This window comes from Amblyomma americanum, chromosome 4 (genome assembly GCF_052857255.1).
Source record: "Amblyomma americanum isolate KBUSLIRL-KWMA chromosome 4, ASM5285725v1, whole genome shotgun sequence".
In the NCBI taxonomy this organism is placed as follows: domain Eukaryota; kingdom Metazoa; phylum Arthropoda; class Arachnida; order Ixodida; family Ixodidae; genus Amblyomma; species Amblyomma americanum.
In genome coordinates, this window is record NC_135500.1 from 143,122,523 (window position 1) to 143,137,102 (window position 14,580).

General features: G+C 46.0%; 1 protein-coding gene across 2 annotated transcripts in view; it reads left to right on the forward strand.

Annotated features, from left to right (window-relative positions):
• The window catches only part of LOC144128453 (cell adhesion molecule Dscam1-like), a 264,634-nt gene that overhangs the window by 200,591 nt on the left and 49,463 nt on the right, over window positions 1-14,580 (forward strand). For both annotated transcript variants that reach the window (XM_077661870.1, XM_077661871.1), the window contains exons 6-9: window positions 8,741-9,082; window positions 9,791-10,144; window positions 11,347-11,524; window positions 12,051-12,280. In XM_077661870.1, coding sequence (XP_077517996.1) covers window positions 8,741-9,082; window positions 9,791-10,144; window positions 11,347-11,524; window positions 12,051-12,280 — 1,104 coding nt within the window. The remainder of the gene's footprint in view (window positions 1-8,740; window positions 9,083-9,790; window positions 10,145-11,346; window positions 11,525-12,050; window positions 12,281-14,580) is intronic.

The following is a 14,580-nucleotide window of genomic DNA, read 5'->3' on the forward strand; positions in this document are numbered from 1 at the left end:
TTAGTTAGCCACCCTGCATGTCAACACGTCTTAGCTGTGTTATTATGTACTACGCCGCTAAAATGGTATGCCGGAAAAAGAGTTTTAACTCAGGAAGCTTATTTTTAAAAATTGTGCAATATCATTGGTGAAACGCCCTGTATATCGAGATAACGCAACATCCCTTTTTCCTGAGGATGCGCAACCAGATTTACGACGAACGTAAGGACTATTGCATAAATTGCTAATCAGTACGGTGGCCACCACGCTCTCAAAATACCAGAACAAAAAGGGGTCTACTCCGGTCCAATCAGGTAGTATACACTAAGGATGCGAGTAAAAAAATTTCGAAAACGATGACATATTCTTTTGTATCTTACAACATGGTTTTGTGACGTGCTGTTCTGGCTGGCTATTCCTAAAATAGGCTTGGCACTGCCAAGAATTGACCGAGCGAATTTCTAAGCACACTGTAGTCTGAATAAAGAGCTTCCTGTACTTGCTTTTAAAGAAAGGACAACTTTCTGAAGAGATATTGTCGAAACTTTTGCTATTTCTCTTCTTTCACTAAAGCCTGAAAGCCAGAATAGAGACGGCAGATTCTGCTGTCTGAATACACATGTGCTCAATGATTTGCATGTGATTTCACACTACTTCCAACCTTCATTGTGTATTCTAACAAATAAACACACCTTGCGTGTACAGCAGTTCAATGCTTGGTCTTCGAATGTAGAGGAGGATTAAATGGTATAATTAATATTTTCTTTGTAACTTCATAACTGCAATACAAAAATTTACTTGTTATTTTGTATTTGCGCGCACTGAAAATTTATGCACATTTAGAAATACATTTAAAGGAACAAACTTAACCTTATTGAGATCGCGCCGGTCTCTTACGTCAACCGATCTGCAAACTTCATTGGAAAAAGAGAGACACCGCCAAACAAAATTTATTTGAACCTCTTCATTACATCACAACCTTCGCTGACAAGTTTCTCAATTACAGTTTAGACAGGCATGTGCCAGACTTCTCAAGGAAACCCGCCGCTAATTTTCAAAATTGTTTTTTTTTCGGATAAAAACAATTTTTTTCGGCGTAGTAGTACTACTGTTTGCGGATGTCGTGAACAAGGAGAATTATGTTAACTAGTAACGTGACTAACTGAATTCTAATAGTTACCTTTATAACCATCACGGACAGGCGCCTGATTTCAACTGAAGATTTGTAGCCAGCCGATAGTAGTAGCCACATTAGTGTTTAGAATTTAGAAAACATCACTACCCCCACCACTGTGACTCTCGGGTCATTCGAAAACCGCCCGCCTGCGGGAACCGCAAAGCGAGGTCCATCAAATCGCGTCAGTCCGTGCCCCATTAACCACGTGACATTCTCTGCTCCGCCCTTTCTTGAGCAGCGAAGTGGCGAGAAGTCGTTTTAAAAAAAATCTTCGATATGAGTCAGAAGCTGAAACCGGAAGTTTTGCTTTTCCTTTAGACTGCGAATTTACGCGACGCGATACACCGTTTTCATTCGGTCTGTCACTTTGCGAGAGTATGGCATCGCCACAATTACAACGGCAAGCGGCAATTTGGATGAGTCTAAAAAAAAGGACGTATATGGTGATCATTAATACGATTATTAAATAGGTTTGTTGTGGGAATTTATGATTTATATTTTCGCGGTTTCTAAATTAGCGATTTCTCCTCATCGTTTTCTTTTCGATGTCTGCTTAAGGGGCGTCATGGAGTGGGGTGAAATGGGTGTCTTGCAGGACTCTGCGCTGGACGAGTCTTTTTTGCGTGGCGTCACGGCATAGGGTCATTTGTCATATTATCACGGCGCTCGTCTTATGAAAACAAGCGTCGCGAGACAATCCTTATATGACCTCAAGCGCTATTTCGGCAACAACGAGGGATAGAATGGGGATATGTTTTAAAATATCTTTTGTAAAGAAAAGGCTACAATGTAAGTCAACGATCTGTATTTTAGCTATAACTGAAGCAATAAAATGAGACCGTGGAAGTTCGAAGCATTTTATTGTTTTCGGGACGTCGCTGGGAAGACATCACACAATGATATCGGCAGATGCTAATCAGCTTCAATGGTGTAGTTATAAAGGCTTTTGAGACACCATTAGGGAACAGAAGCATTATCGTGGGTTGAAACTAAAACAAATTATCGCGCCGCTTAATTGAAATAGGGCAGGTGTGATTGAGCGGAGCTCACTGAGCCACACGGCTTTAGTCGGTCATTCGTATGAGATTACTAAGAACGGGGCCCAGTAAATGCAACCTTAATTACAGCGTTCAAAGTAAGTACTCGTATTTGCGGTAATTAAAATATTACCGTCAAAGATTTGACTATTCTGTGATGTAGAAAAAAATTTCCGGTGTAAGTATGATATCACTGAAAACTGTATTAATATACAGGTAAGCGATCAGTGGCGGCGGAGGATGTTAGTGAACGTCCGAATGCAGTAGTTGTTATATTGTGGAGCCCACGAGAGCAGGCAAGTGTGAAGACTTGCTTAAAATTTTGCTGACAAAAGGCAGACAGACGGATGGACACGCTATAGGCAGATGTAAATGTCCGCTAGTGCACTCAAGTAAATTGAAAAGCACTACTCTGTCTGTGAGCGCGCTGTGCCAAGGTAGAGGAACAAAAAAGTGGTAGGGCGCACGGCATTCCGCCGTACAGTGTAAGGTCTCCGAAGTGAGAGCTTATGGTTTAGGGCGACACGAGAAAAAGGCGGCCATGTTTAAGACGGCCTTGTCGCGTTGCCCAATTCTTTTTTTTTTGAGCATATGTATGTTTTTAAGTATGCCTCTTTTTTTTAATTTGAAGTCAGTTTCTTTTAATGCCTTTATTTTTTTGTCAGTGTACAGTCAAACCGGAAATGAACTCGAACACGCATATGACGTAACTTTCGACGTCGCAGAGACAAATTTCTTTACAATTGGTTTTCGATTGTAAACCAGTAAAATGTAATTCGAAATGTAAAATTCTTTTACAACCGGTTTACGAATCTATACTTTGGCAGACACTTTCCTCAGAGCCAGGAATCAGGCTAGTTGTGCACAGCATGTTAAAGTATAAAGGTATACAATATTTTGTTTTGTTCACCGGCACTGTTCGCGTTTCATTCCGGCATGACCCCACATCACATACATTACATACGCAGTGTTTCGCGACATCTAAGATTTTCGCGTCCGCTAGTAGCACAATAACAGGAGTTTTGTTTTTTTAGTTTACTGGTGCTTAACGTCCCAAAGCTATGAGGGGCGCCGTAGTGAAAGGCTCCGTAAATGTCGACCATCTGTGGTTCGTTAACATCCTCTGCACCGCAGAGTACACGGGAATCTAGAATTTCGCCTCCATCGAAATTCGACCGCCGCGGCCGGGATCAAACCGGCGTATTTTGGGCAAGCGGCCGGGAGCTGTTACAACTAAGCCACCACTGCGGCTAGAAACGCGAGTTTGGTGTTGTGGTTCTTGCGACCGCAGGAAGAATGAAAAGGAAAGTGCACGGGCCTGCCCACTGGCTCAATCTGAGCCACGATCGTTGCCACGTGCAAACAGTGAGAGAGTTAAGAGAGATGTGAGAGGAAAGAGCGAAAGACAAGACACGCGTCGCAACAACCGCGTCATCTGTAGCGATGACGACGGTTTAGCAACAGATACCCTCGGTGACAAGGAGCCCTCGCCACATTGGTGAGAGCTCTTAGATCTCAGCCCCGCAGGGCCAGGAAGCCACAAGTTTGATAACGGGCTTGCGCGTCCATTTATACCGGTAGGTAACAGCGTTAACCCTACCGATAGAAATTTTTCTCTCAGCCAAAACAACAAACAAAAGAAAAGAAACAGGACTGATGACGCAGTCGCTTTAGAAAAAAAAACGCAGGAACTAGCCCACAGGAAAGGGGGCGAAGGTTTGCGCGTACGAGGGAAACCGCACTCGCGTGGTGAACAAAAGGACAGGACTCGTTGAGGGTGAGATATGTGGAGGCATTTAGGAGGGCTCCCTGCGCAAATGACGTCCGACGCTGGTGTATGCGTCCGGGTCGCTACGAAGCGGAGCGTTGTGGGAGAGGGGACATAGGCTTGCGGACTACGAGGGCTTTTGTTCCAATGCGCGTTGGCGCGGGCTCGTTACGCTGCTGTGGCATTAGTGGTCAGTTTCGCTGCACATTTCTTGCGATCTAGTGTATACAGCGCTACTAATGGCGGAATTTCAAACATTCCTAAGGAAACTGCGCAAGTGGGAAGAACGTTGCTTGTCTTGGCGGTGAAAAAGGTTGGGGTTGGCGCGCACAGCTTTGTTCCCAATGCGGCTTGTCACAAAACGACGCAACTAGCTTTGAGAGCTGTGGCTTTGCTTGCATCATGCTTTAATGCATTCAACCACCACACGGAATGCGGAGAGAATGACGATTGGCTCAGGCCCAATCGGCCGGATAACAACCGCATACGTCGGTGTAAGGGTAGATCTGGGGAGGTTGGTTGGTGTGTTCCGGGGATAGGAAGGGGAGGGGGGGGGCGAAAAACAGCTATGTAGTTAGGCTTTGAGTCCTGATGTTGTTAGAAAGTATACACTTTGTTGTTAGGTACCATTATTTGCATGACATGATGTCTATACGAGTTGTCTCGGAGAGTTTTATCCACGAAAGTTCGCTCGACATGCAAAAGTCCCAGTCTTTCTGTATATATGTTTGATGAAACTGCGCGAGGAACGAGGACAAACACAGCACTGTGTTTGTCCTCTTGTGCGTATGTCATCGCCCTTGCGCTGTTTCATAAATCATGATCAACAAATTAGCCCGCACTTGAACTCTTGTAAGCTCTATATGTATATGTATATGAATTTGTATATGTATACTTATATGTATATGTCTTCGCATTTTCCACGCTACCCACCTACTCTCCGGGCAGCGATCATCTCTGATTTAGATGGCGGACAACATGAACCCAACGCTCGTCTAATTATTGTACAGACTACTGACTAGTTATACATCAAAATCTCAAGCCTTAAGCTTACTTTCAATTTAATAATTTTGGTGATCCTGTTTTATTTTCGCGGCATGGGGCTCTGATTCCTTAACATTTTTTTGCCCTATAGTTCTCAATAAAGCTTCCTTCCAAATATTATTTTTCCTCGCACCCTGCAATTGTAGAGTTTGTTTATTTTGGTCAGTCATACATCCCATTCCAGTACACTGTCCGGAACTCTCCTAGACAGAGTAGGAAGTATCTTTGAAAGCTAAATTCTGACCTGGCTGAACATCAACATAACAGTACACGACTGACCTGCTTGTCTCAGTGGAGCGTTTCATGCTCTTCTCGCTTTATTTTCACATCTAGGCTAACCAGACGCCCCATGATTTCCCAGAAACAGCACTACATTTCGCTTCTGTTTTGTAACAGCCGGAGTCAGAGGGAAGAGAGAACGGTAGTTAAAGTAATAAAGAAGTAGGGTAATGATCTTTCTCCGCAGAAATGGATCAAGTAGGAAATTTGTGCATTCACCCATCCTCTACCTTGTACTCTATTCAGAGTAGTTAACAAAGTAAGTGCATTGAAAAACTAATGAAAAAAAGCGTGTTGTACTCTTGCCTTTGCTGAGTCAGTTCAAATTCTTGCGCTTTCTTAAATTCGAACTACTATGTGCTCTGTTTGCTCCCTATCTCATCATCCCATCATGCCAAACTACACTATTTTCCTTATTGGGCAGTCGCCAATTCTTTGATAGATGGCGCCACTCACTGGAGCAAGGAAATTCCTGTGAGAACTTCGATGCGTCATTGTGTTCCTGAGCGGTGATAGTATTTTGAAGTGTAAGTTTCATTTCATTGAATATGATACGAGCAATGCTTGTACTGAATGCTCCAAATTTTGCTCGTCAATAATACAACGGGCATCATGAAGAAGCCATCGTTACGTTAATTTCGAAGGCCCTGAAATTAGACACCACATAGAGGTTAACGATAAGAATACACAAGCTCATGGTCGATATGCGTAAAAGGCAGCTATAAGGCGTCTCATAACCGGAACCAAACATGAAACCAAAACTATTAGGTCATAGTGCTTGCACAATAATGGAGGGACTATGCCTAGAGCTTCATGATTGCACAACATTTGAGGAAGGCTTGGAGCGCCAGAAATTTGCGACACTTCATGGCAAAACACCAAGAGATATTGAACTTTGCCTGCGGAAGTGGAAATCGAAAATATCACCTGATACGCACACACATACACGAACGCACGCATGAGAACTCTTTCAGGAACGCACCGTGAGATGTTGCTAACGTCCGTTGGAGCTGCCGTTTGAGTTCGATTCCAGACTCCCATCGGACTGCCAGTGGGCCGAGGAATGCTCCATCTAGTGGACGGGCGGAGCATTACAGATAATGGGCTCCCGGGGCAAACCGGTCGTTTAATTAATGGGCACTTGAAGCGAGCGCTCGCGCGGTGCGCTACTTTGAAAAGCCGCCTCGCCACCTTCGCCGCGCGACCGACTTCTGCTCTCGTGAGAACCGAGGCTCTCAATGCTTTTCCGCGTTCCGCACTGCTGGTTCTGATGACTCGGCGGTGAAGCAGCCGTGTCTGGCCAATTTTCTTCGGAGATCTCGGGGATATGGCGCTCACTGCGCTTTGCACATTTTATACACTGGACATGCAGCAGCCAAGCCTTTTCGATGTTGCAGTGGTCAGCATCCCGAAAGGGAAGGCTTGGAATGGCGATCGCGCTGATCGGTGGAACCGGGAACGTTGTGAAGTTGACGCATTTGTTTTTGTTTCCGACGCTGTTCTTGACTCTTCGTTAATTATCTCGTGCTTAACTGTAAGGTTTACACTTCCTTTTTCAAAGCATTAACCTCCAAAAATTTACACCGGAAGAAATGTGGCACGTCTTAATTTTGCTCGTAAAATTCAGGCTTTCCGGCCACAAAAGCTTGCCAAATAAAGGAAGGCTGTGCATAGATTGTGCATAGATTACCGGTCACTGAACAAAGAACAAAGAAAGTCGTCTGCCCCTTACATCGTATCGCCAAAAACTAAACCAGCTCTGCCGCTCCAAATAGTTTTCGTCGCTGGATCTGAAGAGCGGTTGCTGGCAGACTGGAGCTGACGAAGGAGACCGTGAAAAGACAGCTTTTTCACGCTGAACAGTGTGCTGGAGCTCATGTCATTTGACCTTTTCTCTCTAAATGACCTTTTTAACGAGTAATAGAGACGGTGCTGGCAGGTCTCAACGGGCAATCCTGTCTCGTGTACCTAGATGACTCGCGATGAACTTTGACCGATGCCAGCGTAGGCTGCCGGTGCGCTCTGCACACTGCCACACTCCGCTCTGGCGCGCACTATTTACCGCTGTCTCAAGACGACGCGCAATCAAAAGGCAACGATAATGACTCCATCATGGGACCGATAAAGCGCTGTACGGCAGCTGTGCACGTACCGTGTGCTACATCGCATTATCGAGTACGTAGAAAGCAAAACCGCCTCGCTCCCCGGAGCGCTCAAGCACCCCATATCCTTATTCTTAAAGAACGACATCAACGTGAAGATGAATTTCACACCTACGAAGACCGCATACCTTTTTGATCTGGCTACAAGCTTTTGAGAAGAAATTCTGTAGGATTCACTGTGCGATCCCGCGGCGGAACATCTAGGGTTCGCAGGCACACCGCGCCGAATTCCGGGCCAGTAATACTGGGCGCGGTTATAGACTGATGTCGCACTGTAGGTGAAAACTTGCCGTGCCTTCCAGTGACGAAAGACGCCACCGGAAAGGTGACCTGGACTGCTGAACCCCATGGTGTCACAGAGAAAGCTTCACATATTTAAATGGCAGAATCTTTCGGACTCCAAAAAGAGAGTCAGAGCAATCTGGGCCTAGTAGCGCAAGCGATTTCTTTTCCTCCTGCTTTCAGATTGCAAGTGATGCAGTACCCTAGATTCCGAACCCAATCTCTTTCGCCAAACATAGTAGTGCAGAAGGACCACGTTACCTGGGCACTACTACGTGTCGTAATGTTTAGCTTCCATTTAATGCGTTTGAAAATGCTTAAATTTCAGTTTGTCTGACTTCACGGTTTTTGAATCTCAGTGCGTACGATCTCGATATTAAGATGATATTTAACTTTTCTTTAGGGTATCTTTTTTTGATGAATTTCTTCAATACATCATCTATGGAATAAGAACAAGTATATAAAATATTGAAAGAAAAATATCGACAACTTCTAACACATAGAGAAGCAAGCCAGCATGGAATGAAGAGAGGCGCTAAACATACAAAATGGAACAAGTATAGTCCGGGTGCTCACAATGCTAACTTACGCAGGGATAATAGCTGAAAGCGTGTTTTTAAACGTATTTGCTTTCCTTTATTTATCGTCTCCAACGCTGCCCTTCGACGCAGAGGATTTATTGGCTTCGCCTCCGAGCCTAAACAATCTTTCAGCTTAAAGCCTATGGCGCTACCAAAGATGAGTTTTTATTTCTTGGTGCTTCACTAAATGAAGCCTATCATTTGAAATAGATTTTCAATACAGTTGAAAAATAAATGAATCGGAGCCTATCATTACTATGCATCCACATCCAAAAGTAATTCATATGCGAACAAGCCTTCGGAAGAAATGACAATTTTGTTATCAGCTCTGGTGCACCTACGTATTTTACATGGCTTTCTTTGTGACCTCTGCCCGTTGTTATTATTTCTTGTTGTTTTACACAGTTATTATTTCTTGTTGTTTTACACAGAGCCGCACAGCCAGCTTCCTCCCCGGATGGCCGAGTACAGGAGCATGGTGCGGGTGGAGGAGGGTGAGCGCGCCCTCCTTCCCTGCCTGGCGCAGGGACACCCTCCCCCGAGGCACCACTGGTTTCAAGTTGCCCGTAACGGTGCCCAGGACCACGCACTCAGGGGCTCACCGAGCGTGGGCGAAAGCCTGGTGCCCGTGAAGCTCTCCGAGCGTGCTTCTCTGCTGCCGCCTGGAGCGTTACTGCTGCGCGCGTCCCGTGCGCAGGATAGCGGCAGGTACCTCTGTGTGGCCAACAACTCGGCCGGAGAGGAGAAGGCGCACATCGATCTACTTGTCACCGGTGCGTTGTTGCACTAGGATCGCTCCCATCATCGTCTCTATAACTTGACGGAAGTAACGGAATCGAAACAGGGAAGCTTGTATAGAGCACAGAACAGACAAACGGTTTCCTCTTAGGTCACAACACTTCGTACAGAGGGAAAGGAAATGTAGTCGGGTGCAATCTAGCCCCAAGTTGAAAAGGCTGTCACTGGTGTAGGACAATAATAACTGTCAACTGAACAGACACTTCAACGCTATTAGACATTGTCTCGTCGATGATGACAAGTAGATATTAGCCGGTCTGTTAGCATGGGGCTCAGGGTCCAAAGGAAATAAGCAAGGGCTATAAGAAGCACGTTTACCAACACTCGTAGGCGGCATTAAAGGAGAAATTTTCTATCGCGGATTTACACTAGCGAGATATACTTTTGACGAGGAGACTAAGATTCATTGCCCAAATAGAGCAGCTACCCAACCACCTCTTGCAAATGTTGCCCCTATAAGTGCCCTTCCCATCAACTCTCTAATTCCAATCTCATACGTTTAGCGCGCAGGGCTGTTCTTGGTGATTTCTACACTTTATTCTTCTATTAATTTGCTCACAGGTGGTAACAAACTGTAACGCGTTATGCACTGTCAGTTTTCCGTTCATTGCATGGTGCTAAAGGATTACAAATTCTTTCGTACTGGTTTTTTGAATTATTCGCTGCCCTGCACCCACCTGCAGTGCCGCTGTCTGCGCGCATCGAGCCGTCAGCGCAAGTGGTGGACGTAGGCAGGGGGGCCAACCTGAGCTGTCGAGTGGCCGGACACCCCGTGCAAGGCGTGCTGTGGACCCATAATGGCCGCCCAGTGTCGTCGTCCTCGTACTCGGCACCGTCAACGCCGTCTTATTCAGGCACTCGCGGCAGCGGCAAGCCCTTGCAGTCGGGCCACGGAAATCCCACGTCGAGAGTGACGCTACTCTCTCGGGACCTGCTCCACATCACTGGCGTGGAGCGGCAGGACCGGGGCATGTACCAGTGCCTTGCCTACAACGACAGGGACTCTGCGCAGGGATCTGCACAGTTGGTCATAGGAGGTGTGTTATACTGTTAACTCTATCGTCTAAGCTCTGGTCGCTTAGCTTTTTTTTTTTGCATTCACAAAAACTTGTGTCATGTCAGGTAGAAGGAAAGATGGTAGAAGTTAACATACGCATAAAAAAAAATAACCGCCTTTGCCAAGAGATGTCTGTGAATAGAAAATTTCCTGGCATGTAATATCTCTGCACACTGAACATTTGCCGGTGCTGTCGTATCAAGCTGTCGCTTTAAACCCGCGTCCACCTGCTGGAGAAAATGTTATGTCTTTGGCCCTATTCTGTTAGGGCGCATTCACCGGAGTAAGGGCACTGAAGAGAATCTGACATCTGTAATGATGCGATTCAATTGTATTTCAGAGTGGACGCGTCTGTGGGGATACGAGGTAGATAACATAGTTTCTATAGAAATAAAACAAAATAAAAATAATTTAAAATAGAGCAAAAACTAACAATTATAAATTGTTTTTCACGCATTAAGGGGCAGACGAAATAAAAAACACCTTTCAGGTTACGCTTTTGTGAATGGTAAATTACCCACGGCAGTTGAAGTCAATCCTGCACAGCGCGTGCTGCGTTCTTCGTAGCACACTCTGCACCTTAGAGCCGTAAAATTTAAGCGTAGTTCGCAGCACACTCTACAAATAAGACCCATAAAACTCAGTCAGTGCACACAACTCTATCTTCTCCGTCATATCCTCTGCCAACAAGGTATTTAAGGTCAACGCTCACTTAGCATTCGATTAGTAAGGAGTGAAAGCAAGAGGTCGTCCAAGCACTCTCGAAATACAGCACCATAATGTCAAAACCTGAGTCACTGAAAATACTTTCAGCATTTCGTATAAGCAGCATGCATGAGAAAATTTTGTCAAAATTTTAGACTTGTAGCGTCGTAGCTGGAAGGAGCGTCGCCGAGATAATAATTATAGGGACATTTAGAATAGGGCGACCCTGTTCTAAATGTCTTAAAGGCTGAAAACAACTAGGAGCATACGAATAATTGGATAGCAACACTGCCATAATAATTCTCCAACTAGCAGTGGAAATGTTGAAAGAGCATCTGGCTTAGTTGGTCTTATGGTGGTAATTTCACTGATCGAGAAGGGTGTCCGCATATGCTGGGACGGTAATTCTGATCAACTGAGAGGTACTTTGAAAAAAAAAAGTACTTCCAACTTCGCTGCCCCTTCTCTGACACACAGAGGACGCCCCCGTGCTCGAACACGTCTTCGCTGAGCGCCAGGTGCGACCAGGGAGCAGCACTTCTCTCCGTTGCTCCGCTTCGGGGAATCCCCTGCCACAAGTCACGTGGTCCCTCGATGGAGCACCCGTACCTGAACACTACCACGTCCGTGTCGGAGACTACGTCAGTGGCGAACGGTAAGTTCTGGAACATAACATCCAATGTGTTTGCTCCAGAACTTGTTTTTCTTCACCGAATACAATCTTCAAGCTGGCATTTAAGACTGAACTAAAGTCTCATTGCCAAGGCGCCTTTGCTGTCATGGCTAGTTCTTAGAAGCGAAGTAAGTACGAAGATAACCACAACGGCAGTAATTCAGTTGCCTCTGTAGCAGGTAAAATGCACAGAAACGTCGGGTGTTAAAAGGCATTTTTAGCGATTAAAATATCCTAAAACACGTACACACAGTACTGAAACTTTGGAGCCGAGAAATTGAAGAATGTAAGCAGCGAAGAAAAATTTGGGAAAGAGGTTTTTTCGTGATATTAAAGAGCGGAAAGAACAGAAAATATTGTTTGAAAAAAAAACACCTTGTTTTGAAATAAATTTCAAATACGCGCAAATCTACCGTTGCCGAAAACACAGCTGCGTAGATATTCACGCTGTGGACGTTGTCAGTCGTGAAAACCCTCGGAAATTTGTTCCTTTACCCGATGATAACAGGCTGGTGCACAGCTACGTGAACCTGACCGGCGTGCGGGTGGAGGACGGAGGCCTCTACTCGTGCGTGGCACGCAACGGGGTCGGGAGGGCCTCGCACTCGGCGCGGCTGAACGTGCTGGGCCGACCCCTGGTGCGACCCATGGCCAACGTGACGGCGCTCGCCGGGAGGAACATGCGACTGCAGTGCGCCGTCGCCGGACACCCCATACAGAGCATCGTCTGGCAGAAAGGCGAGTGCGCTACTCATTTGCTACTTCTCAGGGATGGGCGAGTGTATGTGACGGCATTTAAGGTGGAGTTCGGATAGCCTATCGTCTTAATGGGAGGAAAGATGAGGAGGGAGACCCCATGTTTCCCACGGTCACTGCGAAAAGCACAGTGAAAGTCACGCGTCACTGATAAGCCTAATTTGTGAGGCACATAGCAATGGTGTCATAGTCACTAATGGGCAGCGTGCTGTCTGGCGCGCACGGGCCGCTGCCCCATGGAGAACGGAGAGGTAAGAGAGAGCATGGAGCTGCCCATAAGGATGACGCAACCGCATCTTCCGGGTACGGTATGGCTTTACGAACAGTGACGTCATGGCTTCTCCTCTCATTTTCTCTTCCTCCATGCCACTGGTCACTTAGGGTAACTGAGCGCACTCCAATGCGAGGGAAGCGTAGCAGCGGACATAAAAGAGTAAGGCGGGTGGAAGGGAGCAGGAAGTCCGCGGGGGTAAAGTGGCCACAGCTATCTCTGGACACTATTAATTGGAGAACAGCGGAAGAGATCTTTTAAGGGGAAAGCCTTTAATGGCTCATACTCGCGATGACCGTCCATCCGGTCAGGTGACCTCGCGGTGTCCGCCCGTTATTTCCTAGATCATGTGATCTTGTCACGTGATCACAACCTGCCAACTGGACTATGAGAAAACTGCCCACTGTGGTGGGTGGTGTGATCCGTCGCCAAGTAACAACGGCGCATGCACAGCGTGACTTCACCGCTCAAATTCAAATCAGTGTCATGAGTCGCAAACGGCTTTCGCCTTTTCGCAGTTAAGAGATATATAAGTGCCTCAAACGAATGGGTTCTGCAGTGAACATATAAAGGCTGGTGATTATGAACACGCTGCCTTGTTTTCGCGAAGAAGCCCTCGCGAAAAACTGGCAGCAGTGTCACTATAGCGGCGCTACATACAACGACAAGCTTGATTAAGTTGATATTTTGGCAGATTATTACATTCATTCTCTGTGCGCCATCGGCTCTGGCAGGAATGCTGCTTCCACCACCCAAAGCCCCATGTGGAAACGACACTTTTTTCTACTCCCTCAGAATCGGAATCAGTGTTTTAAACGAACAAACAGTACATACACATATTTGCTAAATACAGGAGGAGGTCTGAATTTACTGCACTATAAATACACATAAAGAGCTGTAAGCCCTAAAGAACTGGCAATGTAAGCTTCGGAGATGAATGGAATGTAAAGTGAAAGAAAAATTGTAGTAACTCGATCAAGCAGTAACTTGTCTGCCTATGCGTACTGTATATCATCACACTGAAGAGGAATACGTAAATTACCGCAGCTAAATTTTTTTTGTTTTTGGACTCATGTTGAGCCCACCGCATTGCAGAGGCCAAGTAATGGTATTTACTGAGCTAAGGTGAAGCGCACGAGCTATTTATATGTCATCTGTCGTCACCGCATTAAAAAAAGATTGAAGCAAGTTTCATTAGCACCAAAGATATCGGTGATTAAAAATGATGGCGCTTCTCTCCTCCTGAACTCAAACCCGCCGACGCGCCAGCGCAGAAATAAAGAAAAAGTTAGAATTTTGCACCCGCCATAACCGCTACCGCCCCCCTCACTTTGGCACGACTAGTGAAAATGCTCGCCTTAATTCTCCACTTTTTGTCAGCGTGGTAGGGGTGGCTAAGAACGTGCGGTGAGGTGTCCTCCTTATTGGTTCTGAGTAACTATCTACTTGAGCCAAAGAATCAGACGCTGAGGCAGCGATCGAATATCGAGCGTTAACACACCTAACATAGGTCGCCGGTTCGAATCTCTGCCATGAGATAGAACCTAACTTAACTAGTAAGTTTATGTTGTAGCAAACACTGAATCGTACGACATCATTCGTAACGTTCTGTGGCAAACGGCTAGCCAACAAATCGTACACGAATGTCGAAACTGAATGCCCCGACTTTGACGCCTGCCAGAGAGGGATATATATACCAGGTCGACGTAGTTTTGTTTCCAGTTGTGTTGCTTGGCATCACGCTGCCGCCTGGTATTGTTTTACTCCTTTATGTACCCACCTCGGTTACCATGGCAACCACTAAGAGGCCGCCATCTTGGAATCTATCTGTGGAACCAGCATAACCCGGAGGCTCGAACGCGACCAGTAGAGATGACGCCCTAAAAGCGCTTTGAGCGTACCGAGGTTAATACTTCCATTAAACGCTGCAGAAACAACCCTCTTCTTGGTGCATAGTTTTGCCAAACGCATCTTGCAAGCGTGGAAGTCGAATTAAAGCATTGTTTTGTGC